This window comes from Sus scrofa, chromosome 1, assembly GCF_054392235.1.
Source record: "Sus scrofa isolate SSC_HxYL_T2T_F1_AM1 chromosome 1, Sscrofa_HxYL_maternal_Yorkshire_Landrace_v2.0, whole genome shotgun sequence".
Lineage (NCBI taxonomy): Eukaryota > Metazoa > Chordata > Mammalia > Artiodactyla > Suidae > Sus > Sus scrofa.
Genome location: NC_139383.1, coordinates 123,621,362 through 123,649,028, shown reverse-complemented (window position 1 = coordinate 123,649,028; position 27,667 = coordinate 123,621,362). Strand labels below are relative to the sequence as shown.

At 40.3% G+C, this 27,667-nt stretch overlaps 1 protein-coding gene and 1 long non-coding RNA gene across 6 annotated transcripts in view; one reads left to right on the top strand and one right to left on the bottom strand.

Annotated features, from left to right (window-relative positions):
* LOC102160652 (uncharacterized) overlaps positions 1–27,667 on the bottom strand; it is a 282,960-nt gene that overhangs the window by 1,342 nt on the left and 253,951 nt on the right. For 3 of the 5 annotated variants that reach the window (XR_014810675.1, XR_014810677.1, XR_300957.4), the window contains one exon: positions 25,206–25,575. This is a non-coding gene — a long non-coding RNA (uncharacterized LOC102160652). Of the gene's footprint in view, positions 1–5,981; positions 6,312–25,205; positions 25,576–25,713; positions 26,663–27,667 lie in introns of those variants that run through there. The other 2 variants (XR_014810669.1, XR_014810671.1) reach the window with 2 other exon arrangements.
* Positions 1–27,667, top strand: part of MYZAP (myocardial zonula adherens protein) — a 98,780-nt gene that overhangs the window by 63,634 nt on the left and 7,479 nt on the right. The window contains exons 11-12 of the mRNA XM_021094625.2: positions 8,850–8,933; positions 26,217–26,317. Coding sequence (XP_020950284.1) covers positions 8,850–8,933; positions 26,217–26,317 — 185 coding nt within the window. The remainder of the gene's footprint in view (positions 1–8,849; positions 8,934–26,216; positions 26,318–27,667) is intronic.

Below are 27,667 nucleotides of genomic sequence, written 5' to 3'. Positions count from 1 at the left end.
ATGGTATAGTTCTATTATTATATATTACTTCAAACTTAATAGAAAAAAATTGATTAAAATGTGTGCCCTGTTCATATCTGGCCTGGCTGAATGCCACAAGACACATTAATTGAAAATGAATCTCCCCAAACCCAATCAGGCATCATGAAGATGAAAAATGTACCTTTTTTCCCTCCGTTCCTTCATTGATTTTTCATTTTCCCCACTCAGAGCTTCATTTAGCAATTTTTCAGTTTCATTTTGTTGTGGCCTTAATTCATTCCCTTCACTACCCCCGCCCCGCCCCAATGAGATAATGTACCATTTTCCTTGTCCTTTTAAAACTGTTCTTTCCTGCTGCATTAGTGCAGGGAGGATCCTGAATTTGTCATGTCTCTTTGCCTTATTATTTTTTAGGAAAAGAGGGTAACGTCATTATTTTTAAAATTTTTACTGTGTTTTTTTTTAATCAAAGACAACGCACCTAAAAATACATAACTATGAAATTACAGTGTTACAACACTTCTAGAATAGAATAGAGAAAAAGTGTAGCAAAAATGAAAAACATTTTCAGAGGAAGATATAAAATATCAGTTATTCTCATTTTATTTTCATGTTTTTCATGGTGAGGTATTTGGGGAGCAAACACGATTTCTGTTTTGCTAAGGGAAATGGAGAAAACTATCAGATCACAAAAGGTTGAGTTGAAAACAAGGCTGTGTCCGGGAAAGAGGGAGCTGAGGGAGGTGACTAAAACCCTGCGGGAGTTGTAGAAAGTTCTTGACTGTCTGGTGCCGTCTGTGCCCCAATCAGATCACTGAATCCTTGGATCGCTAGGGATTTTGAAAACAGTAATGGGGATCTTCAAGTTACCTTCCTGTCAAATTTTCCAATAATCCAGTATCATACATTTCTCACCAAACATCTAGAAGGATTCACATTCAGGAATCCTATTGCTTTACTTTGACCTAGAATTCAGAGTGCAGTTATCTCGTTCTGACTCCTTTTAACTGTTTTGATTGGCAGTTATCCATCTTTGGAACATTTTCAATGGGAAAATGAATTCTTTATCAATGCATTTTAAAGTAGAAAGGCTTGGAGTTCCCGTTGTGGCACAGTGAAAAGGAATCTGACTAGGAACCATGAGGTTGCAGGTTTGGTCCCTGGCCTCGCTCACTGGGTTAAGGATCTGGCGTTGCCATGAGCTGTGGTGTAGGTCGCAGATGCAGCTCAGATCTGGCATGGCTGTGGCTATGGCTGTAGCATAGGCTGGCGGCTACTGCTTCAATTGGACCCCTAGCCTGGGAACCTCCATATGCCGTAGGTGTGGCCCTAGAAAAGACCAAAAAAATAAATAAAATAAAGTAGAAAGTCTTTTAAAATAAGAGTCTTTTAAAAAGAATAACAAAGTAGAGTGTTAGTGGTAAAGGTTTGGAAACTTCTTTAATGTGTCAGGTGTCACAATAGGCGTGCCTACACCCTGATTTTGAATAAAAGCCCTCACCCCCTGATTTTGAATAAAAGTGTTTTAAATGGTTACTCTTAAAACTAGAATGAAAACAGAATAAAACAAATTTCAAAGAAAATAAGCAATAATATCACAAACCTAATTTGGATTTTAAAAATCATATTCCCTTACCCTTATAAGATTTTAAACGATTGAATTCAATGGGAGCATCAGTTTTAATGTGCCTTCTGATATCATGCTCCATTTCAGTGTGTCTCTTGGTACATAAGGCATTTTCAGATACATGTATGTTATCATTTGCCAACTGGTAAGAAAAAATACCCCAAAGCACAGTTTCTTAAAAAACGATATCAAATGATAGTATTTAATACTTGTTTGCTGCTGCATGTCTTATATTCATTCATTTCTTGCCACATCCCCAACCTCAATATTGAGTTATGTTTCATGAGTCTTGCACAATTGGGTACTATTCGCATCATTCTAATTATAGGGCTGTATCACATTCTGACATCTAACACGAAATGACCCGTGTCCTACATGTCTGTCACTAATGGAAAAAAAAAAAAAAAATTCCAGGAAGCTGAAAAGGCTCAAACCTGCTGGGTTGCTCTGAATCCCTAACAAGACCTTACTAAATTTTTGTACAGTTTCATTTCAGTCTGGTTGACATACAAGCTCTTTTTGAAGGAAATTGGCAGGGATCTTTTCACTATAGGAATCTATTTCCAAAGCAGTTTATAAAAATGTGTGGATTGATAGGGGTGATTTCACCTCCTAGGAGGACTGCTCTTTCATATAATGAGATCATTGATACACTAAACATCTGTTCCATGTGGGTTCTGTGTCTGATGAAGGGGAAGGAAGTAAGCAAAGGGTGGTAGTGGCAGGGATGGGTCCTACTAGGAGTTTGCTGGAAGGGCTGAAATGGGACAGAGCAGAGAGCCCCACAACCAGCCTGAAGGACTTGGGAAGGGCTGGCCTGGGAGGTGACTGTTGAGTATTTCCTAACAGCAGAGTTCCTGGTACAGAAGGGGATGGAGGGTGGGAGGCTCCACTGGTGAAGGCACAGCCTATGCAAAGGCCTGGAAGCAGGACCATTGTACGTCCACAGCAGGCTGAGAGGATGGAGTGGCTTTTCTGCAGTGTTCATTGTGGGGCTGGGCAGGCATGAAAGGATGCTGCGGAGATAAAGTGGGACCAGAGCAGAAGGTCTTGTGTCCACACTAGGGAGTTTGAACATTAGAAGCTTGGGAGGGTTTGAAGAGAGTGCTAGCTTCAGCATCTCTGGGGTTAGGGCCTGGATGTGATGGCTCCTCCAGGTTATTCCAGTGTGTGGCTGTGCTGAAGAGGAAATACTTTGCTCAAACCATCTATGCAGGTAACTCAGTTGTAGTTAATGTGAAGAAAAGCTGCTATCAGTTTTAAGAAACTAGATGACCTCCCAGCCTCTGCCATAAATATCAAACTAACCTATAGTCTTAGACACCCAACATCCTGCATGATCCGTTAGGCTGCAAGACATATCTTCAGTTTGAGTTACAAAAACCATGCTAATGAAGACCAAAATTAATCATCTGTTCAATGCGTTAACATCAGTAAAAAGGTTCTAGATTTTACCAAGACGGGTTTATTCACTATGTTCTATAAGTTTGATATTTAAATTTAACTGCCGTGACAAGATTACATTCTTGGAAAGTAAGATAGCAGCATTCATTTTCTAAATCTCATCTGATTTCTCATTTCTTAATGTCTTGACCTGAGCCTGGTACATTGGGTCATTTACCACCACCTGGTGACAGCTAGATTTAAATGCAGCTTCATGAAGTGTCCTTAAACCTCTTGAAGGTCGGATTTAGAAGCTTATGAGTCAAGAGCTACCCAAATAGGCAAAAGTACCAAATAGATTTCACTAGCATACTGGCTACATAGTTTCCTGGATTTGGGGGTGCCCCCAACTTTGCAGGGTGCTTTAGAGGTTCATCTAGGCCCCTAAGAGTCTGATCCACACAACTTTGCCCCTGAAATCTAAGGGGTAGATTGCTTAGAGATAATGGATGGACAGATCTGTTGATCAATTCATTCAATATCTGAGAATATGAAGATGACCAAGGACTGGGCTCTAAAGAAGCTGATAGTCTAGGGAGAGAGAAATAGTAGTAGCTAATTTGAGTGTGTATCGTTCCAGATCTGATAGGAGACAGTATTTGAAGGCTCTTTGAAGTTGGCATTGAGAAACAATAGCATTTTCCACACAAACGTGTGACTTAGGTATTGTGGAAAAGAGTCAAAGGTTTGGGAGTCCAGTGTTACCTCGAACATGAGCAAACCCAGAAGGATGAGACTCTTCTTATTTTAGAAACTGTGGGCCTCACTTGGAAGAAGTCAGGGGATGTGCTCCAGGAGGAGACCCCCGGGGTAGGGGAGTAAATTGGGAATCAGTCTCTAAGCACCCTTTCTCTGTAATCTGAACAAGTCAGCCCCGGCCACAGAATATACTGTGCAGGATGCTTCTGTGAGAAATGCTTGAGGATGAAAGCAAGGGCATTGCACAGCATTTGTTTTTAGCCAAAAGGCACAATTGCTTCCTGAGGCATCATTTGCTGAAAACACTTGAGCCTTGTTGTTGGAAGTTGCAGATCCCCCACATCCTCGATACTGTTCTTTTACTCCAGAACCAGCTCACAGTTCTCCCCTCAGCTCTCTCTCCATGTGATGTCTGTGTCTTGTATTTATTTCTAAAGCTAAAATCTAGTGGCAGAGATCAGAAGAATCCTCTCTGTCTCTTTCTGTGAGCTGTTCACTGAAAGTCATTACCCCTCATCTCTTGCTGTCCTGACTCACAGACCACTCTGATATTTCAGAGATGGTGAAATAGTGTGTGTGAAGTCACTTTTTTTCTTTTTTTTTTTTTTTGCTTTTTAGGGCCGCACCCATGGCATATGGAGGATCCCAGGCTAGGGGTCGGATCGGAGCTACAGCTGCCGGCCTACACCACAGCCATGGCAACACATGATCTGAGTTGCATCTGTGACCTAGGCCGAAGCTTGTGGCAATGCCAGATCCTTAACCCGCTGAGCGAGGCCAGGGATCGTGGATATTAATTAGTTGGGCTCCTTACCACTGAGCCGCAACAGGAACTTCCTGAAGTCACTTTTTATGTAATTTGATGAACTAGTACCCCTGAACTTCTTGAAACATTTCAGTTAATTTCAGCACATATTTTGCCCATCATTTAAAGATTTTAAAAGTCAATTTAAAAAAAAATCTGAACACTATAAGAAGGAATGAAAAAGGGACACTGAAGCAATGATTTTTGAAAATTACTCCTTCAAAAATTGAAGGAAATTTAAACAAATTTAGTTTTGCCTATAATCCTACCCCAACCCTAGAATGATTTCATTTCTTTAACTTCTCTTCCAGTTTTTACTTTCACATTGTAAACTTTTGTTTTTCTATCCCTCCAGGTTTTCTTGTAAACACTTTTCCATTTTGTAATGCATTTGTTTTTAATGTTTGTGTAATATATTCCATCACATTGATATTCTGCAATTTATTACCCATTCCTTTAGTGCTGGACATTAAGGTTATTTCCATTTTCTCTCTATTATAAATAATAGGAGCAAGAACATCTTTGTATATATAGCTTTTTTCCTACATCTGAATTATATCCTTAGGATAAATTCCCAGGAGTGGGATTAGTGGGTCAAAGGGTATGAACAGCTTTATGGCTCTTAATATTTATTGCCGAATTGCCCAAAGGGTCATTCTAATTTACAATGCCACCTGCAACACATGAGAGTAGCTGTCTCTCCAGCCCTTCCAACACGATTTCTTCAGTCAGTAGTTTTGGGCAAATTTAATAGGTATCACAGGCTATCCAGTGACTGTTTTTAATTGTTAATTTAAAAAATTATTATCAACATTGGATTTTTTCTCTTAAGTGTGTTTCTTATTGTAGTCTGTTCTGTATGGTTTGCTTTTCATGTTGGAGTGTTTTTTTTTTTTTGACATCAGGTAGAATTTAAAATATTTTATTATGAAAATGTCAAATTCACTCAGGACAAAGAGGGTAATGATGAGTCATTTCCCAGATTCAATAGACAGCACGATTTGGCCACATATGCCTGTCTACACCTTCTTTTCCTTTTATTTTTCTCCTTTGTGCAGTTATTTCAAAGCAAATCCCTGACATTCTGCATGTTTCCTGTATATTTCACTGTGCATCTCTAAAGCATGTGGACTTGTTCTTCTTAATCATAGTGCTATGATTAACAAAATTGATAATGTCTTGGTCCTATTTAATTCCCATCTGCAGTAAAATTTTCTAAAATGTCTTTTTATGATACTTTGTTCCAACCAGCATACAGAGTGGTCCACTGTGTTTGGTTGTAACATTTCTAAAGTCCTTTAATCTAGAGCATGCACTCTTTACTCCCTGCCCCACGCAAGTGGACCCCCACCCAGTGACTCATTGCAGGAACCAAGTCAGTCATCCTATAAAAGGTCCACATTCTGAATTTGATGTTTTGTTTACCTGTCAGCTTGATTAGATTCCATTTCAACTTTGTGTGTGTGTGTTGGGTGGCAGGTGGAGGTGAGTATACACCATGAGTGGTGCTGTGTGATGCATTCCGTGTTGCTCTGGGGCACACGATGTCTGGTAGTCCCGCTTTGGGTGATGCTGAGGCCAATTGTGGATTCGGGTGGTGACAGCCCACAGGACAGCTGTGATGTCCCTCACCAGCTTTGCCTTTGCTGTTTCGTCTCTCCATGGAGGTTGCTTGAGTCAGTTATTTCCTAGGGACCTCGAAGTGCTGATTTTCGGATTCTCTCATTCCTTTCCCACTCATTAACTGGAATTCTTCTGTAAAGTAAAATTCTTCCATCATAAACTAGCACTTTTTAGCAGTCTCAACATGCAGTTTGTACAAGTAAGGCTGGATCAGTGCTTTATTCTTTTCGCTACATTTCCAGCTTTCTAGGTAAGAAGTTGGTTTCTCTGTCATTTCCAATGAGTTGTTCCTGCTGCTTTGTTTTGTTTTTGTTTTTTATGAATTATAAAATACTCAGGGTTTTAAAAATATGTATTCCATGCATTTTACTCAATTACCCTATTCTTGATGCTTGAATCATCTCATCTTTGGCTCAAGGAATACCCTTCTTGACTTTGTTTTCAGGCAGAACAAGGCACCTCAGACTCTTCTAGTATATTTTTTGAAAAGGAAAGATTATGAGTTTATTACTCTGATACTTTCATTTCAAATTTAATAAAACTTTTTTTTTTTTTTTTGCCTTTTTAGGGCCACACCCATGGCATATGAAAGTTCCCAGGCTAGGGATCAAGTTCCCTCCTGGAAGTTTCCAGCTGCCGTAGCTGCAGCCACCGGCCTATACCACGGCCACAGCAACGTGGGATCCAGGCCATAACTGCGACCTACACCACAGCTCATGGCAATGCTAGATCCTTAACCCAACTGAATGAGGCCAGGGATCGAACCCACGTCTGCATGGATACCAGTCAGGTTTGTTACTGCTGAGCCACAATGGGAACTCCAGAACTTTTTTTTAACTTTTTTTTTTTTTTTTTTTTTTGCCGCACCCATGGCATGTGGAAGTTCCCAGGCCAGGGATCCAGCCTGCGTCATAGCAGCAACCCGAGCCACTGCAGAGACAATGCAGGATCTTTGACCTGCTGCTCCACAGAAGGAACACCCTTGCTTCTTTGATTTCATACTTATATTTGCTCTCTTAACAGCAAAAATCTTGGTTTCAGACATTATTATAGTATAAAAAATAAAATAGTTTCAAAATACAATAGCAGTAGTGCTACTAAAATTTTCCCAGTAAGTGAGAGATTTCTTTGCAATTCTATTTATCTTTAGTATACATTCTACTAAAAACAACCAGTCAAATTACTTTGTTCTAACAATACTTGAATTAATTATTTTAACCAATTCGATATACAGTTACATTCCTTTATTTCAGTTTGTTTTCAGATTTTAGGATTCACTTTTTTTTCTCCTTTTTGGATTGGTTTTATATTTTGAATCTGAAAAATGTGCTTTCAAAATTACCCCTATATAACATAATATTTTCAGAAAAGTCTTTCTTCTGTTCTGTCTCTTCCATCTGATTTCCTCCCTCTCCCTGTTGGTAAATATTAATAATTAAGATTTCTTTTATCTTTGAAATGTTTCTTTTGCAAATTGTTATTCATTCATATGCCTTCACCAGCTTTGTACTAGAGCCAGCCAACCATATACTCCTTACAATAAGCTATACCAGGTTTTAGAGATCTTCATTTTTTCTTGAGGTTTACATAGACATCCATTGTTAAGATGTACCATAGTTTTTGATCATCTGCTTGTTCATGGAGTTCTGTGTGTGTGTGTGTGTGTGTGTGTGTGTGTGTGTGTGTGTGTTTTCTCAAAACTAAATTCTGTGTCCAAGTCATTTCATATTTTGGCCAGTGAATCTTTGGGATCTACTCCTAGAAATAGAATTGTTTGTTGAAAGGGTAAATGTAATTGTACATTTGTGCTTCTTTTAGTTATTACTGGAGTCCTTTCTATAGGAATTATGTCATTTTGCACAGAGACGAATTTTTTTTTTTTTGCTTTTTTTTTGGCAAATGCTCAAATTTCATAGACAAAATTGTTGGAAAATTAGTGCATTCTTCAAAATCACACGTTATTTATTGAACCTACACAGGGTTCCTTCTATTGTTCAAGACATGGCCTGGTGCAGAGTTCCCTGGTTCTGCTTTTAGGGAGCCTGTGATTTGTCTATGGAGACATGGTATGTGAATGAAAAACAAAGAATAGTCCAAGATAGAACAGAATATAAAAACAAAGATCAACAAAGATGAAAGCCCAGCTCAAGTCTCTATCTTTAGGGAGCATTTCTCTGCTTACTCGACACATGAGTCCTCCATTCACTGAATTGTTTTATTACTTTCAGGGACAGTGACCTTTTCCCCAGAGTAAAATTGTAAACACTTGGTTGAACAAATAGGAATATACCAATAGGAACAGCAGAGCTGAGTGTTTGAAATGTAGGCTTCCTCATGAATCAAGTGGAATAATTACTTTAGGTAGAGTTACGCCTGCCCTTTTCAAAGCTTGTTCTCTGGAACATCTGTGGGATCCTACGTGGGGTTACACAGGAAAATCAGGGCAAAAATGTTAGGCTGAACAAACCTAATGAGACATGAACTCCACAACTATGTCTAATGTCCCAAGTTTGCCCAGATACAGAATCCCATGTCCGTACTGTTCCAGGAAACGCAAAAGAACTGATATGCAGTTTCTGTTTGAATGGAAACCAAAGGCATCTCTTCCTGTTGATTAACCTGTACAGTTCTGCATTTTTGATGACCAGTTTCCCATTTGTTTCTCTCTAGATTGAATCACTGAAGAAAAAGGTGCAGCAGAAACAGCTCTTAATATTGCAGCTTTTAGAGAAGATATCTTTCTTAGAAGGAGAGGTAAGAAGCTATGTTTCTTTAAGTTGGTGTCTTCCCTACCATTAAATTTTATGCTGCGGAGCCTACCTCCGACACTTAATTAAAAATATGGCTATTTCCTGGCCTTATAAAATTGATTGAAGGTTAACTGCCAACACTGAAAATGAGGTTCTGACAGCTAGTTTTTCTTTCCCATCTGACTCTCCTCACTCCCCCTTGCTGCTCACCTCTGGTTTTTGGCTCATTTTTTTCTTGCTGAAGTTTTCTGAGCAAGTCTGATAAGCTGTCGATGAATCCTGATAACGTCCCCCATTTGTGTAGTGCTTTAAAATTTGCCAAGCACTTTCACATACATTCCTGACATGGTTCTCTCAACAACTTTAAGAAAGGCAAGGCAAGGATTATTATCTTTGTATTAACAAATTTAAAAAGAAAGACAGAGGGTAGGCAGATGGCTTTTTCAAGGAACATCCGGCTTAATGCTATAGCCAGGCGCCAGGTGGAGCGGTTGATTCCTCATCCACTGCTTCTCTGTGGTATCCCTTCAATATGCCTTAGAGGCGACTGAATTTCATCTGAAACTTAAGGTATTTAGTATTCCTGACTCTCTGGCTTTTTAAAAGGCATTTTGGGATTTTTGTGGAGGTTCCAGGGAAGGAAATTATGGAGTTGGAAGAACCTTAGGAGCTTAGGTGTTAATAGAAGGGGAAGCCTTTTCTTCTCTCTGAGGGCTCTTTATTAAGAACTTGGCATTGAGCCTCTTCCTATTGAGCCTCTGAGAATCTCTCCTAGTCTGCCCTCCCCCCTACCCCTTGAGTCCTTCCCCCACGAGAGTCAGCCCAGGAGAGCATGAAAAAGGAAGGAGACAGGAAAGTATTGACAGTCTTTATGCTCCTAGTGTGTATTGGGTGGTTAATTACTATCCATATTTTTTGTATAACCTAGAGGTGAAGACTGGAATCAGACTTGCCCACATCTGAACTCTCAATCTGCTTCTGATTAGCTGGGTCACCCTGGGCAAGTTACCTGGAGTTTCCAATTGGGGATGAGAACTGCACCCACCTATGTGTGTCCAGGTGATGAGACTGTGTAGAAAGTGCCTGGCAGGCACTAAGCACCCGATAATTTCCTCTATTAAGAGGGATATCCTATGAGTTAGAATGTATCTCCTCCATTTTCTATCTGGAGAAACTGAGGTTCAGGGATGTTGAAGAACCTGCCCACGGTGACAGAAATGGGTAAGCCTGAGCTCTCAGTCACCGTATTTGTTGTGGTGGCGAGCAGGGTCTTTATTGACTCTGTTTGAGGGGTCAAGGAGGGGGACTGCATATATAGGCAATAAGCAGGAGTCCCTTGTGACCCCCAAGGACCAGGCAGCAGATTCAAAGCCCAGAGTCTCTGTGTCCTGACTGCTGAGTGAATGGACACTTGTCCTGTCCCGATATTTCCTCCCACCCCCGCACAGTCATGGGTTCCAACTCCAGCTTCATCAATGGACATTGCTGCTTCTGAGATCGCCCTGTGAAATCACAGCTCCCCCTGGGAGGGGTCCTTCCTTCTCAGTGAGAGTCAGGGAGTGAGAATCCTGGGGAAAGCCCATGGCTCCCAAGAGAGGCTGGTTCCAGGAGAGGAAAGAGATGCTGACAAGTGGGGCAGAAGGACACCCAAGACAGTGCCCACCCCGACCCCCTCTCCCTCCCCCACCCACACCCTGGCTGTGCTACTCAAGCCACCCCCCCCCCTTCTGGGAGATGAAGAACCATCCTGGGGGGTACTGTGCATTGAGAAGAGCCTTCCATATACAGGGGCTCTGTTTGATGCTTGCTTTATAAACTCCTTTCCTCTCTCGGCGTGGGTTGCCCAAGACCCTGAGGTGTTGCTATGAGTCCACATGGTTTATTTGGGAGATGATCCCAGGAAGCCCCAGTGGAGGAGGAGAGATCCGAGTCAGGGAAAGGACAATAATGGGTGCCTTAGTGAGGAGGTTACCACCGTGGGCAGCTGCCCCAGTGTCTCGGGGAAATCATGTGCACAGGCCTCTGAGCTAGCCTGCTGAAAAGTCAGGAAGCTGGGGCGTTTATCCTCTAACTCCTATCAGCAATAGGTTGAGGCTGGCTTCTGAGGGCTGTGGCATTTCTGGCCTGCTCTGGGCAGGGGAAGCCCCCAGGCCAAGAGTCACAGGTGCCAGGTCAGGAAATGGGTACCCATCCAGAGCATGTGGGTGGGGCCGGCAGCAACTGCTATGTGTGTCTGATAAGCCATTCAAAAATGGTTTGAGGGAGTACCCGTCATGGCTCAGTGGTTAATGAATCCGACTAGGAACCATGAGGTTGCTGGTTCAAACCCTGGCCTCGCCGAGTGGGTTAAGGATCTGGCATTGCCGTGAGCTATGGTGTAGGTCGCAGATGCAGCTTGGATCCCGTGTTGCTGTGGCTGTGGTGTAGGCCGGTGGCTATAGCTCCGATTAGACTCCTAGTCCGGGAACCTCCATGTGCTCCAGGCACAGCCCTAGAAAAGACCAAAAAAAAAAAAGGGTTTGCAGAGTTCCCATCATGGCACAGCGGAAATGAATCTGACTGGGAACCATGAGGTTGTGGGTTCAATCCCTGGCCTCGTTCAGTAGGCTAAGGATCCAGCATTGCTGTGAACTGTGGTGTAGGTCACAGATGCTGCTCGGATTTTTCATGGCTGTGGCTGTGGCATAGGCCAGCAGCTTAGCTCAGATTAGACCCCTAGCCTGGGAACCTCCATATACCACGGGTGTGGCCCTAAATAAAGGTTTGAAACCATTTTTCCTTGAGCATTTAAACACTGATTATAAATTTGGTTGATTATTTTGGTTGATTTCCTTAAAATATTTAAATTCTACAAATTTAGTATGGCTCATTCTTTTTGATCATCCACCTCAAACAGCAGATACCACCTTAAACAGCAGATCTATGCAAAATCACAAGATTTAACAATACATTTACACATTCTTATATATTAAATATTTGGGGTTTGTTTCTTTACTGTTTCTTTCTCGTTCTTTTAATATCTTCTGAAGACTATTCTTTCACTTATTTCAGTGTTTTCATAGAGTTTATGTCATTTTGACACTCTCCAGATAGGTGATCTTTGAAATCCAAAGGAGCTATAGAATACTTCTGAATAGCTAAGGTTAGAGGCTGCCAGACTAGGCAGATTTGAGGTGATTCAAATTCAGGACGCCTTATCGTTGTGATGCATCGCCTTATCTTATGCACCATTAATAATGCCTTCCTCATTAACTTTAGACCTTACTTGCTCAGGCCAGGGAGATTTTACTTCCTAGGAGATGAGTTAGAATTGAGTACTTGGTTTTCCTCTTCAGGCTGTGTGGCTAGTTTACCGTGTTACACACACTCTGCTGGCTGTCATCTCCTGGCTGATTGTGTGTGACCACTCATGCCAGTGACTTTCCGCCCCTCTTTCTGCCTGGTTGCTGTATGACCACCGGTGCCAAGCAGTCCTTCCAGGGTCCCTCAAGTCCTGGGATGACCTGACATAACTTCATTTTGTTCGTCTTGCTGACTCAATGCAGAAATGTTATAAACAAACATAATTATCACTCTGTAAAAGAAACTTCATTGCCTCATATATCTGTGCTTCCTAGTTTTAAAAATTGATGGCACACTGTAATTATCATCACATTTCTTCTCTATTAAAACTATTTTATATTTTATTTTAACTTTCCCTTGGGTGGACATCATAAACACAAGGCCTTTCTCAGGCTCACCTTGCTTCCACAGTAGTGTTTTTCTTCTTGTGGTTTCGATGCTCACATGGCCACAACTCAGCTGGGGAGAGTTCTCCGTTACCTTCCTTGGCCAGGGATTGAGCCTGCACCACAGCCGTGACCCAGGCCATGGTAGTGACAATGACAGATCCTTAACCACTAGGCTACTAAGGAGCTCTGCAATAGGGTTCTTTTATTGTTATTATTATTATTATTATTATTTTACAGCTGCACCTGTGATATATGGAAGTTCCCAGGCTAGGGGTCAAATCATAGCTGCTGCAGCTGCCAGGCTACACCACAGCCACAGCAACGCTGGATCTGAGCCACATCTGTGACCTGCACCACAGCTCACAGCAACACCAGATCCTTAACCCACTGAGCTGGGCCAGGGATCAAACCCATATCCTCATAGACAGCATGTCAGGTTCTTAATCCACTGAGTTCCAAAGGGAACTCCTAGAGTAGCATTCTTGATGCTTGTGGAGTAATTCTTGTTACACAACAATAGATGTTTCAGACCTGTCCTTATTTTTGTCCCATCCCAAAATGTGATTTTGGCTTGTCTCTAAGGAACCCTGATTGGTGGAGAACCAGACTGTGCACTATCTGGGCACGAGTTGGTAGTGGGTTAAAGTGCTATGCCTGCTGCTAGGCCCAATTCAGTAGTAACACAAGTGGGGAAAAAAACATCTTTTTAAGATTATGAGGTTGCACTGACATTTTCCAAATTTATCTAGTTATATTGCTTAACCATATAGAGTTCTGTTGGCCACTAAGAACATTATGTTGGCTTATTCTAATACCAAGAATTTTTTTCTTTAATGCATGTCCCACAATTTTTTAAAACACTTTATCGAAGTATAGTTGACTTACAATATTGTGTTAGTTTCAGGTATACAGCAAAATGATTCAGTTATACATATATCCATTTTTTTTTCAGATTCTTTCCCATATAGGTTCTTTTTTTTTTTTTTTTTTTTTTCTTTTTTTGCTATTTCTTTGGGCCGCTCTTGCGGCATATGGAGGTTCCCAGGCTAGCAGTCTAATCGGAGCTGTAGCCACCCGCCTACGCCAGAGCCACAGCAACGTGGGATCCGAGCTGCGTTTGCAACCTACACCACAGCTCACGGCAACGCCGGATCATCAACCCACTGAGCAAGGGTAGGGACCGAACCCGCAACCTCATGGTTCCTAGTCGGATTCATTAACCACTGTGCCACGACGGGAACTCCCACCCACATAGGTTCTTATAGAATACCGAGTAAAGTTCCCTGTGGCATACAGTAAGGGCCTTGCAGGTCATCTCTTTTATGATGTAACACCAGGAATTTTTATACCTTGACTTTCCATCTTCTGTCTTTAACTGCAGTGATGCCAATGGTGGTATTTCAGCTGTCTTTGAAAAGTTTTGGTGGACAGAGCTGGTAACCTATATCCCATTGTGAACTGGAGTTTGGCACTTGCCCTCAGCCTCTACATGGACTAAATCATGCTGCTGATCTGCAGCACCAGCTGAGCGGAGCTCAGGGTGGAGACCAGGAATGAGGCACTCTGTGCTCTGGGAAAACTGGAAGAACAGGTCTTTAGATAGTTAGATATTTTTAGGAGATTTTATGTGCCCAATTCTTGCATCTCCTCTTATCTAGAAAAGTACTAACATCCTTCATGGTGGCATCTGCTCCCTGTGACTAGTAGTAACCCTCACGAGATCAGGCCCAAGCTTTTGTAAAATGTGTGTGTGGCTACACGCACCTCCCCCCTCCCCTTTATCTCATGCACTGATAGTATTTCCCCTGCCTCTCTGGGGCAATATCTCACAGTCTTCTGAGAATGCAGCCACCTTTCAGGGTAAGCCGGTGAGCCCCCGGGGCTGTGAAAACTCAAGATACTGGCCCTGATAGCTGAGGTGCATATCAAAGAAAGGATTTCAGTGAGCCCAGACCTCTTGTGTTCCTGGTACCTAGCCTTTCGCGGTGCAAAAACTCCTGTGTATCCTATCTCCCTCCTCACCTCCTCAGAGTGGTTTCTCAGGGCTACCTGAGATGCTGTCTCCAGGGCTCAAGTCCTGTTTTTGCCCCACACAAAACTTAACTCTCAATTTCCTGCTTGTGCTTTCTTTCTTTTCTTTTCTTTTTTTTTGAAGTTGTTAAGGACCTAATTGCAGACACAGGAGCTAGACTGCTTGAGTTCTAATGTCCGCTCTGGCACTTACTAGTTTGTGATCTTGTGCAAGTTATTTAATTGCTCTGTGCCTTAGTTTGCTCATCTGTAAATGAAAGTCCTCTCTTTAAAATGATGACCTCTCTACAGAGTTGTTACGAAGACTAAATTAGTTAATATGAAGTGATTAGAAAAGTACATGGTTCACCTTGAAATGCCATGTGTTTAATGTTTCTTTGACTGCTGGCTCCCAGAGACTTTCTCTTTGAAAATAGAGAATTTTTTTTTTTTTTTTTTTTTTTTTTTTCTTTTTAGAGTCGCACCCATGGCATGTGGAGGTTTCCAGGCTAGGGGTCAAATTGGAGCTGCAGCTGCCGGCTACACCACAGCCACAGCAATGTCAGATCTGAGCCGTGTCTGCAACCCACACCATAGCTCATGGCAATGCCAGATCCTTAACCCACTGAACAAGGCCAGGGATTGAACCTACATTTTTATGGATGCTAGTCAGGTTCGTTTCCACTGAGCCACAATAGGAACTCTGAAAACGTGGATTATTTTGGTTCCTGAATCATCACCTGTACTTACTGATGCTTAAACTCATTAGATTTTGCAACCCCACCCCCACAAGATCCCTAAAAGTTTGCTGCATTCTGGCGCCATCAGACTACATTTTCATTAACTGATGCAAAAATAGAAAAATTTTTTTTAATAATTTTTTCTTCACTCATCTTTTGAAGAAATAGCCTACCCCCATTTCCAATATAAGAAGTTATATTAAAATTACAAGCATATATCTTCAAAAGGTTGATGAGCTTTCTGAAACTGAACAGATTCTGTTTCATTTGTCTCTGCTGAAGATCCTAAACTTATAGCTCCATTCAGAACTCAGAGGAAAGGAGTCAAATGTCTTGGCTTTGTCCATCGTGCATTTAACGTGTGTTGTGTGGTACATAAACCTCTCAGCCTATCGGCTGTGCATTCCTGGGTCAATTGTGAATTTTCCTGTGTGACACTGGGGCGGCAGCACCAGGCTCCACACACACATTTTATGGGACACACGTTCTTATTTAGTGCATGTGCTACAGTCCCAGCTGGGCCTCAGGGAGTTGGGGGAGGAGGTGACTGCCATACGCTTGTGACATAATTTCCTTCAAATGCCAAAAAAAAATGCCCAGAAGTGCCATACCAAGTCCTTCCTTTCTGGAAGGCTCACAGTCTCCTCAAGCTGCCGGGTGGTCTGCATTTCACAGCTCAACACAAGGTGGTGGTATTTGAAAGTAGGAAAACCCTGGAGCCTGATTCTCAGTCCCAGAAACAATCTTTCATTCAGCACAGGCCAGGTGACGGATGGATGCTCCTCCTCAGTCTTAGTCTGGAAGACTCAGGGTGGAGTGTTTTTTTCTTTCTCTTTCTCTCTTTCTTCCTCCCTCCCTCCCTTCCTTAATTTCTTTTTTTGGTCTTTTTATGGCCACACCTGCTGCATACGGAGGTTCCCAGACTAGGGGTCAAATCAAAGCTGTGGGTGCTGGCCTACACCACAGCCGTAGCAATGTAGGATCTGATCTACGTCTGTGACTCACACCACTGCTCACAGCAATACCAGATCCTTAACCCACTAGGCAAGGCCAGGGATCGAACCTGTGTCCTTCATGGATAGTAGTCTGGTTGGTTAACACTGAGCTACGATGGGAACTCTGTGTCTATGTTTTCTTATATTGAGACCTGTCTCTCTCTATTTTTTAAAAGCATTTCTGTTGTCCCTTTCTTTCTTTCTTTTTTTTTTTTTTTTTTTTGTCCTTTTGCCATTTCTTGGGCCACTCTCGCGGCATATGGAGATTCCCAGGCTAGGGGTCCAATCAGATCCGTAGCCACCGGCCTACGCCAGAGCCACAGCAATGCTGGATCCGAGCCGCGTCTGCGACCTACACCACAGATCATGGCAACGCCGGATCGTTAACCCACTGAGCAAGGGCAGGGACCGAACCCGCAACCTCATGGTTCCTAGTTGGATTCGTTAACCACTGCGCCATGACGGGAACTCCTGTCCCTTTCTAATTTTCCTCCTACTGCCCATATCCAGGTTCTCATCATCATATTTTTTCTTGTCAACCTTGTAGTGTATTCATTTATGTAAATAAGCTGCATCTTCTTAAAGTCTATAGTGGAGTTCTCTTGTGGTGCAGTGAGTTAAAGATCTGGCATCTGGGGTCACTGCTCTAGCGTGACAGATGTTAACCAGACATACTACATTGATCATTTTGCAGTATGTACAAATATCAAATCAGTATATTATAACCTGAATCTAATAGAATGTTATATGTGAGTTAAATCTCAATATTTTTTAAAAAAGTGTACAATGTAATGAATTTTGGTGGTCGAATATACCTGTGAAACCACCACTACAATCAAGATGGAGAACATTTCCATCACCCCCAAAGACCTCTGTTGCTCTTTGCAGTCCATCTCTCCGTTTCAGCCCCAGACAACCAGGGGTCTGCTTTGGACTTGTTCACATTTTATTTTTTATTTTATATTTTATTTTTTTTGTCTTTTCTAGGGCTGCACCCGCGGAATATGGAGGTTCCCAGGCTAGGGGTCGAATCGGAGCTGTTGCTGTTGACCTACGCCACAGCCACAGCAACGTGGGATCCGAGCTGAGTCTGTGACCCACACCACAGCTTACAGCAATGTTGGATCCTCAACCCACTAAGTGAGGCCAGGGACTGAACCTGCAACCTCATGGTTCCTAGTCATATTCGTTTACCACTGTGCCACGACAGGAACTCCTATTCTCCATGCTTTTACTGATATTTGTCTGGGTTGTTTCCGGGTTAGGGCTGTTGTGAATAAAGCTACTGTGAACATTACTGTGCAGGTCATTATGTGGTTTTCCTCTTGGGGAAATTTCTAGTGGTGTGGTGCCTGGGATGGAGGGTAGATGTAATTTTAACTTTTGAAGAAACTCTTAGTTTATCAAAGGAGTTGTAATATTTTACATTCCCCACCAGCAACTGGACTGTTTAACTTTCTCTGCATCGTCACCCTGACTTAGTATGATCCGTCTTTTTACTAGAGCTATGCTGGATGGTGTGTGGTGGTATCTCGTTGTAGGTTTTATTTGCATTCCCATAGCCACTAGTGACGCTGAGCATTTTTAAATGCTTATTGGCCATTTGCTTATCTTGTTTTTTGAAGTGTCTGTTGAAATTTTTTGCCCATTATTTTAATGAGTTTTTGCTTTTCTTCTTTATTGAGTCATTAAGAGTTCTTTATGTATTCTGGATACCAGTTATTTTTCAGGTAATGTATTGTGAACATTTTCTCCAGTTTCATGATCTGCTTTTTATTTTCCTCATATCTTTTGGAGATATTTGTATTTTTAGTTTTTATTTTTGATAAAGTTCAATTTATCAATTTTATTGTTACAGTTTCTGGTTTTTGTCCTAAGAAATCTTTGCCTACTACAAGGTAACAGAGATTTTCTTCTGATTTCCTCTAAATATTGAATAGTTTTTGTTTTTTAATTTAGATCTAAGATCCATTTGGAGTGAATTTTTGTGTTTTGTGTGAAGTAAGGGTTGATATCTTTTTTCACATAGACATCCAATTGTTTCCTTTTAATGTCTTTAGCACCTGACATTGATCATTTGTTCCCTTTCCCCCTTCTTTGATCAGTCTGGCTAGGATGTTATCAATTTTTTTAAAAATTAAAACAGCTTTTGGCTTTGTTAATGTTCTCTCTGCTAATGTTCTCTCATATCTGTTTTCTGCTTTATTGAGTTATGCTCTAATATTATTCCCTTTCTTCTAATTATTTTGGTATTGCTTTGCTCTTCTTTTTCTAGCTTCTTAAGATGGACCTTAGGTCACTGATTTTAGACCTATCTTCTTTTTTAATATAAACCTTTAAAGCTGTAAATGTCCCTCTAAGCTCTGCTTCAGCTGCAACCCAAAAGCTTCAATGTGTTGTATTTTCGTTATCATCCAGCTAAAAATATTTTCTAATTTCCTTTCAGATTCTTTTTTGACTTATGGATTATTTAGAAGTGTGTTGTTTAACTTCCAAATATTCGAGGTGTTCTTAGATAACTTATTGTTTTTTTATTTCTAATTTAATTGTTATGGTCCAAGAACATACCTTGTATGGTTTTGATTCTTTTAAATTTATTGAGACCCGTTTTATGGTTCAGCATATGATTTCTCCTGGTTGAATAATGTAAAAAATATATATGTGTGTGTGTGTGTGTGTGTGTGTGTGTGTGTGTGTGTGTATCTCTGTTTTGTGTACATTCTATAAATATCAATTAGATTTAGGTCACTGATAATATTATTTAGATAATGATTTTCCTGATTTTTATATAATTGTTCTATCAATTACTGAGTGGTGTTAAAATCTCTTCCTATGGTTTAGATTGTCTATTTCTTTCTTTAATTTTGCTATTTTTTTATTTCATATATTTTGAAGCTCTCTTATTAGGTACATACACATTTAAAATTTTTTAATAAGTATAGTTGATTTATAATATTGTATTAATTTCTGCTGTATAGCAAAGTGATTCAATTGTACATATACATATATATTCTTTTCCATTGTGCTTTATTGTAGAATATACATATATATATATATTTTTTGTCTTTTCCAGGGCCACACTTTCGGCATATGGAGGTTCCCAGGCTAGGGGCCTACGCCAGAACCACAGCAATGCCAGATCCAAGCCAAGTCTGTGACCTGCACCACCACTCATGGCAACACCGGATCCTTAACCCACTGAGCAAGGCCAGAGATCGAACCCACAACCCCATGGTTCCTAGTTGGAGTCATTAACCACTGAGCCATGAAGGGAATTCCTATCACAGAATACTGAATTCAGTTCCCTGTGCTATACAGTAGGACCTTGTTGTTTATCCATGCTATATTTAATAGTTTCCTCTGCTAATCCCACACTCTCAATCCTTTCTCCCCCATTTCTCCTCGCCCTTGACAACCAGTCTGTTCTTTATACCTGTGAGTCTGTTTCTTTTTCATGGATAGGTACATACACATTTTTGATTGTTGTGCTTTAGTGATGAATTTATCTTCTCATTATCATAAAATGTTGGTCACTACTTTTGTTCATACTCTGTCTTGAAGTTCATTTTTATCTGATATTAATAGTCTCATTCCTGATCTCTTTTATGTTTTCTGTTTGCATGGTATATCTTTTTCCATCCACTTTTTTTTTGTTTGTTTTTTTTTGTTTTTTTTTTTTTTTTAGGGCTGTACCCATGGCATATAGAAATTCCTTGGCCAAAGGTTGAATTGGAGCTACAGCTGCCAGCCTATGCCACAGCAATGTGGGATCTGAGCTGTGTCTGTGACCTATACCACAGCTCACAGCAACCCCGGATCCTTGACTCATTGAGCGAGGGCAGGGATTGAAGCCACATCCTCATGGATTCTAGTTGGATTCGTTTCTACTGTGCCATAACAGGAACTCCACCATCCAGTTATTTTTAACTGATCTGTGTCTCTGTATTTAAAGTACAACTGCTGGGAGTTCCCGTCATGGCACAGTGGTTAATGAATCCGACTAGGAACCATGAGGTTGTGGGTTCTATCCCTGGCCTTGCTCAGTGGGTTAAGGATCCGGCATTGCTGTGAGCTGTGGTGTAGGTCACAGACATGGCTCGGATCCCTCGTTGCTGTGGCTCTGGCATAGGTCGGTGGCTATAGCTCTGATTAGACCCCTAGCCTGGGAACCTCCATATGCTGCAGAAGCAGCCCTAGAAAAGGCAAAAAGACAAAAAAAAAAAAAAAAAGTATAGCTCCTATAGGCAATATATGGGTAGATCTTGCTTTTTTATATATTCTGATATTCTCTGTCATATTGGAGTATACAGTCCTTTGACAGTTAATTATTGTTGATATGGCTGAATTTAGGTCTGCCATTTTATTGTTTTCTATTTAGTCCCTCTGGTCTGTTTTGTTCGTTTTGCTTGTTTGTTTTGTCCCCCTTTCTTGTCTTCTTTTGGATTATTCCAATATTTTTTAGAATTCCATTTTAATTTGTCCATTGGTATTTGCTGTGTTTGTAATGTTTTAGTGGTTGCTCTAGGTGTCACAGTATACATCATTAAATGTTCACGGTCTGTTTAGAGGTAATATTGTACCACTTCATGTAAAACACAGAAGAATGATAAGGTCCATTTACCCCTCCTGGATATTATAGGTATCATATGTACTGTATCTATATATATTATAAACCCATAGTATACTGTTAGAGTTTTTGCTTTTAACTATCATATATAAAGAAATCAAGAAAATATTATCTTTCATATTTACTCATATAGTATTTATTTCTAATGTTCTTCATTCATTCCTGAAAACCTGAGTTTCTTTCTCAAATCATCTCTCTTCAACCTGGAAAGTCTTTTATTTAGCATTTACTGTAGTACAAGCCAGATGAGGACACATTCACTTAAGTTTTTATTATTTGAAAGCAGGGTCTTTATTTCATCCTCATTATCAAATATATATATGTGTGTGTATATATATATATATATATAGTTTTAGGTTGACACTTTTAGATTCACTGTCTTCTGGCTTTCATAGTTCAAAAATTATTTTTTATTGAAGTATAGTTGATTTATAATGTGTCAGTTTCTGGCGTACAGAAAAGTGGTTTAGTTATACATTCACATATATATATATATGTTTATATTTTTCCATTATAGTTTAAGATATTGAATATACCCTTTAGTAGCCATAAATGTGTTTTCTATGTCTGTAAATCTGATTTTTGTTTTGTAAACAAGTTCATTTGTACTATATTTTAGATTCTTCATATAAATGATATCATATGATATTTGTCTTTGTCTGAATTACTTCACTTAATATGATAACCTCTAGGTCATCCATATGCAAATAGCAAATAGCATTATTTAATTCCTTTTTATGGCTGAATAGTATTCCATGGTATGTATATACCACATCTTTATCTATTCATCTGTTGATGGACATTTAGCCTGGCTTCCATGTCTTGGCTATTGTAAATAATGCTGCACTGAACACTGAGGTGCAGGTATCTTTTTGAATTAGAATCTTCCCTGGATATATGCCCAGGAGTGGGTGGGATTGTTAGATTCTGTGGCAGCTCTAGTTTTTTAAGGAGCTTCTATACTGTTTTCCTTAGTAGATGTACCAATTCATATTCCCACCAGCAGTGTTGGGGGTTTCTCTTTCCTCCACACACTCTCCAGCATTTGCTGTTGTAGATTTTTTGATGTGGCCATTCTGACCAGTGTGAGGTGATACCTCATGGTAATAATTAGTGATGGTGAGCATCTTTTCCTGTGCCTATTGGCCATCTGTATGTCTTCTTTGGAGAAATGTCTATTTAGGTCCTCTGCCCATTTTTTTTTTCTTTTTAGGGCCACAACTCAGGCATATGGGGTTGAACTGCAGGCTAGGGGTTGAACTGGAGCTGCAGTTGCAGCCCTACACCACGATCACAGCAATGCCAGATCCAAGCTGTGTCTGCGACCTATGCCACAACTCATGACAATGCTGGATCTTTAACCCACTGAGTGAGGCCAGGGATCAAACCTACATCCTCATGGATACTAGTTGGGTTCTTAACCTGCTAAGCCACAGCAGGAACTCCCTCTGTGCATTTTTTTGATTGGGTTTTTGTTGTTGTTGTTATCGGGTAATATAAGCTGTTTGTATATTTTAGAAGTTAAGCCCTTGTCTGTCGCATCATTTTCAAGTATTTTCTCCCAGTCTGTAGGTTGTTTTATTGTTTTGTTTATGGTCTCCTTTGCTGTGCAAAAGCTTATAATGTTTGATAGATCCCATTTATTTATTTTTCTTTTATTCCTGTTGCCTTGGGAGACTAAAAAAACCATTGCTTTGATTTATGGCTTTCATAGTTTTTGATGAGCAACCTTTAGTAATTGAAATTACTGTTCCTCTGTATGTACCATGATTGCTTTCAAGATTTTTGTGGTTTTCAGTAATTTAACTGTGATATGCCAGGGTATATTTCTCTAGGTTTGCTGAGATTATTGAATTTGTAAATTTGTATCTTTCACCAAATATTGGGAAATTTCAGCCATTCTTTCTTTATTTTTTTCTACCCTAGTTTCTCCTTTCCTTCTGTGATTCCAGTGTCCCTAAGTTAGGCTTTTAGAAATTGTCCCATAGTTCCATGAAGTTCCTTTTATTATTTTTAACATTTTCTTGATCTTATTTTGACTGAATTTGATTGCTATTATGTGTCTTTAAGTTTACTGACTCCTTGCTTTGTCATCTCCATTCTTTTTATAAGTTAATCTAGTGTTTGTTTTTTTAAATTTCAAGCATTGTATTTTTCAGTTCTAAAGTTACCATTTATTTTCTATTTCTATTTTCTTTTTTACTACTTCATAAATTATTAACATATTTTCCTTTACCTTCTTGACCATAGTTATATCTGCATTCTAGTCCTTTTCTGAAAATTCCAGCATCTGAGTCATTTCAGGATTGGTTCTCTTTGCCCTTAGGACTACATCACATTCTCCTGACTCTTCATATGTGAAGTAATTTTGGATTATAATATGGACATTGTAAATGTTTTGTTGTAGAAACTTTGGATTCTGTTACTGCTCTCAGCATCATTGAGCTTTTTTTGTTTTAGAAGGTAAAGAATTTGGCTAGAGGAAAAAAGGAAGAATTTGGTTAGACCCAACTACACCCTACCATGCTGCAGTGGGTGACAGCTTAGATCTCAGTTCAGTTCTTTAAGTCTTGGCTGCAAACGTCTTTCACTTTGTACTACACATACATGGTTCAGTGGCCTCCCAGAGACTTGGGCTGAGTATGTACACAGAATTTAGAATTTCAGTCTTCTCTGCCACTTCCTTTTTGGCTTCCTCCTGACTCTTGGTAACCCTGGTTATCCTTCTATCCAGCAGACTCCTACTGGGATTTTTCCTACCAGGAAGACGATCTATTTAATTTTTATTGTGCTGCCATCACCAAGACTACTGCTCTTGGGCAAAGGTGCAAACCAAAACAAATGAATCAGAGAACCCATTCAATGCTCGTTATTGATTTCAGGTTTTACTTCCCCTCTAAATCTTGCCTGTCCCTTGTCGAGTCACTAAACACCTCTGCAGTTGGTTTTTCTTTTATCCAAGGTTGATAGCTGTTCTTTGCAGGAGGATCCATTGGTTAAGTGCTTACTTCTACATACTAGAAGTACAGCTTTCACTCTTTACCTGGAAGATTGCAATGACTTCCTTGATCAGTCTTCCTCCCTTTAGTTTGATTTCCTTCCAATACTGTTTTCACTTAGGAGTCTAAGTGTCTACAATAAAATCTAGTTGTTGACTTTGATCGCAGAGGATTGGGTGTGGAGTGTTTGTAATGGCGTACATAGTCCTTGATAACTAATCCTGTCCACTTGTATATTGCAGTTAGATGCCTGTTCTCAATTCAGTACATTTCCACAATTCTGGATCACTCAGGCCTTTGTTTCCCTTACTCTCTCTCCCTTGCATAACTCCAGGAAGTCTTCAAAGACAGGTCAACCCTTTTCCCCATCATGAGTTAGGCAACCCCTCTGATTCTCCCCATAATTCTGTGAGTCCACCTGGCATGGGACTTATGACTTTGTTATTTTCTGCTTAGGTGTCTGTACCCTGACAAAACTGAGCTCTATAGGCTGCCAATCATGCCTTATTTAACTTTCCTCCCCTCACCTAATTTTACATACTACCTGATATGTAGTAGATAATCAGTTTTTTTTAACTGACTGTATTACATTATTAAGAGTATAAGGTTTTTGAACCAATGCTTCAGTGGATGGCTGATGTGTATACATAAGAGTTTCTCTGAAATAGAACAAAGGAATCGGGGCTACCAGTCCACTATTCACTGTGTCCCAATTGAGGGGTATTTGCTAACCTTGTCTTTTATGCATCTTAACTAAAGGTAATTGACCCAGCATTTTATGAAATCCTCACGATTAAAGTCTACTGAGAAAGAATAAAACAGTGGGATTGCTAGAGCTTGTTAATGGCCTTTTCTGCTGTTCTCTTTCTTTATGAGTGGGAGAGTTCAAATATTGTTGGTGAAGCTGTGTGTGTGTAAATGGTGATGAACCCCTGGCAGTGAGCCAGCACCATTCTCCCATACTGAGCATCAGGTAATAGATGCAGAGCCCGTAGATCTGTCATGGCTTGTCAGCTGCTAGGGAATCTGGAATGCATTCTCTTCCCGAACACTACTTCCCATTTATCAGAAGAGATTCCTAGACTTTTACATCCTGTGGAACATGAGTCTGCACCGAGCTGCTGCTTTGCACCTTGCTATCACCCTTTTTGTAGTTATGCAAGTAAAATGCTCATTTTAAAAGCATTTATACATTTATTTATTCAATAAATATTTATCTTGCAGCTCCTACATGCCATGCTCTAAGGATACAGCCAGGAAGATAGTTATGGTCATTGCCTCAGGAAAATTTAGTTGAGCATTACAGAAAATATACAGAACTTTTTTAAAAAAAAAATCCAAAAATCTCAATACATAGAAATAGCCATTGTCTGTCTTTTTAAAAAAAAATGTGTTTTTGTCTTTTAGATTTTAGGCACCAGCACTTCATCTGTTTTCTTTCAATATCCTTAACTCTTGTGCTCCTTTGTCCTTCATTTCTCCCATGGGGCAGATTTCCAGTTCCTGAGCATCTAACATCAACCCATGTAATGTTTAGCTCTGGCCTGAAAAAAAAAAAAAAAACTATTTAGAATGCTAATTTTAATCCCAAGGAGCTTGTTTTACTTTATATGTTTGAGATTCTGAATTTTCCCCACCTATGAAATACTAATTATTGTTATAGAGGTATTTCCCACTAAATTAAATTAACAGACTTACTCATTTTACAGTTTAATGAGGGAATATTAAAACATCAGCTGTACCTTATTTATAACTGCAAAAAAAGTGATAAATATCTAAATGCCATCAGTAAGAGACTAGTTAAATAAAAAATGTACATCCAGACAATGGAATGCTAGGAACCCATTAAAATAGTTTGTTGACCTAAAAAGAAATCTAATAAACATGGAAAGAGTCACAACAAATTGTTGAGTGTGGAAAAGCAGCAAATAATAATGGTATAGAATAGGATATTTGTTTCCATTTAGGTAAAATTGGATTCATATGTATGTCCATGGACAGAAAGCTACCTGTAAGGATTCAATCAATGTATTTCTTCAGTTCTTCCTGTGTAAGAGGTGGATAATAAATGCATTGTGATAGATGCCTGTGTCTTACGGGGAAATCCCGCTAAGACATATAAATTATATCATACGTATTTGTGGGGGAATATATTTACTAAAAATACTTTTTTCTTCATCTCTAGAATAATGAACTACAAAGCAGGCTGGACTATTTAACAGAAACCCAGCCCAGGACTGAGGTGGAAACCAGAGAGATTGGAGTGGGCTGTGATCTCCTACCCAGGTATATGGCAATTTCCTATTTTTCCAACTCACATTCCCCTCTGATTTGAGAAAATACGTTCCTGGACTGTTACTACCAGAACTGCGTTTTTTTCTATCAAAAATATTTCTACAAAGAGATGTAGTGGCTGCTGAGGGGTCTGACTGGTTTCTGTGCAGCAGGGAGGTTGTGTGAGGCCAAGGGGAAGCCACTTCAGAGAGACTGGCCCTATCAATGAATGCATGCATTTGGTCCTTCACTTATTCCTTCGTTTGTTCATTCAGCAAACATCTGTTGAGTACCTTCTCTGTGCCAGACAGTGATGATAAGGAGAGGGATGAGACTGGGTTTCTCCCCGAGGGCATTCTGGAAGGGAAGACAAATACGCAGGCAGACATTTTCAGCCATGTGAGAGGGGGCTGTGAGGTGCTTGAGTAGCAAAGAGAAGGAAGAGTCTAAATCTTGAACAAAGTCCATCTCTTCCCCAGTACTGCAGCTGAGTATTGTCACGTACTGGACCAGACTCATAAATACATGATCTGCCTCATTCATGAGAAGATAAACTATAACCTGGTTTGTTAATGTGCATTTCTGAGCTAGAGGACTGCCCTTGTGTTGTTAAGCTGCTCCACAAGCCCAGTGCCTGGTTCGCTCCCTAGTCAGGTTAGAGCCTGTGACCAATAACCAACCCACTGACTCCAGGTGCTCATAACTGTGTTTGGCCCAAAGAGAACACAAACAAGTTTATAATGAGAACATTGATGGTATGTGGTCTGTGATTTATGTGACTAACGCCACACAGTGCCTCGGTGACTGTGTATAGAAGTGTGTATTGTTGTGTAATCGGGGCATTTGTGTGTGTTGTGTTAGACGTTAGTGGGCCAGAAAAATGTAGGATCCTGGCCTTGAATGGTTATATCGGTGGGCAACAGAGATGAGCTGATGGCCAGGCTGGGCTGGGATACTAGATCTGGTCTGGTCCTCCAAGTTAGCAGCCACAGGACAGGTTCAGGCTGGACTCTTCCTTGTTGGGGCCTCGGTTTCCCAGTCTGAGAAGTCTGCCATTTGACTAGGTGACTTCTCAGCTCTAACACTGTACAACAGTGTCCCATTTTGCTCCCTATTTTATTCACTGCTGATGTTGTCTTTCTTGTTCATTAAAATGGCCACTTGCCGTTCCCCAAAGTATTTACCAACAGCAACATTAAGCTTTTTTCTTTGACATTATTCTCAATTACATTGCTTGCTTGCTTTCTGGTAAAAACAAGGCAATTTTATCATTCTGATATAATTGACAGAAAATGTTTCAAAAAGAAAGGAAAAAGAATATGTAAGTTGACCCCAGGTCTCATGAACGCAGGGACAAAATAC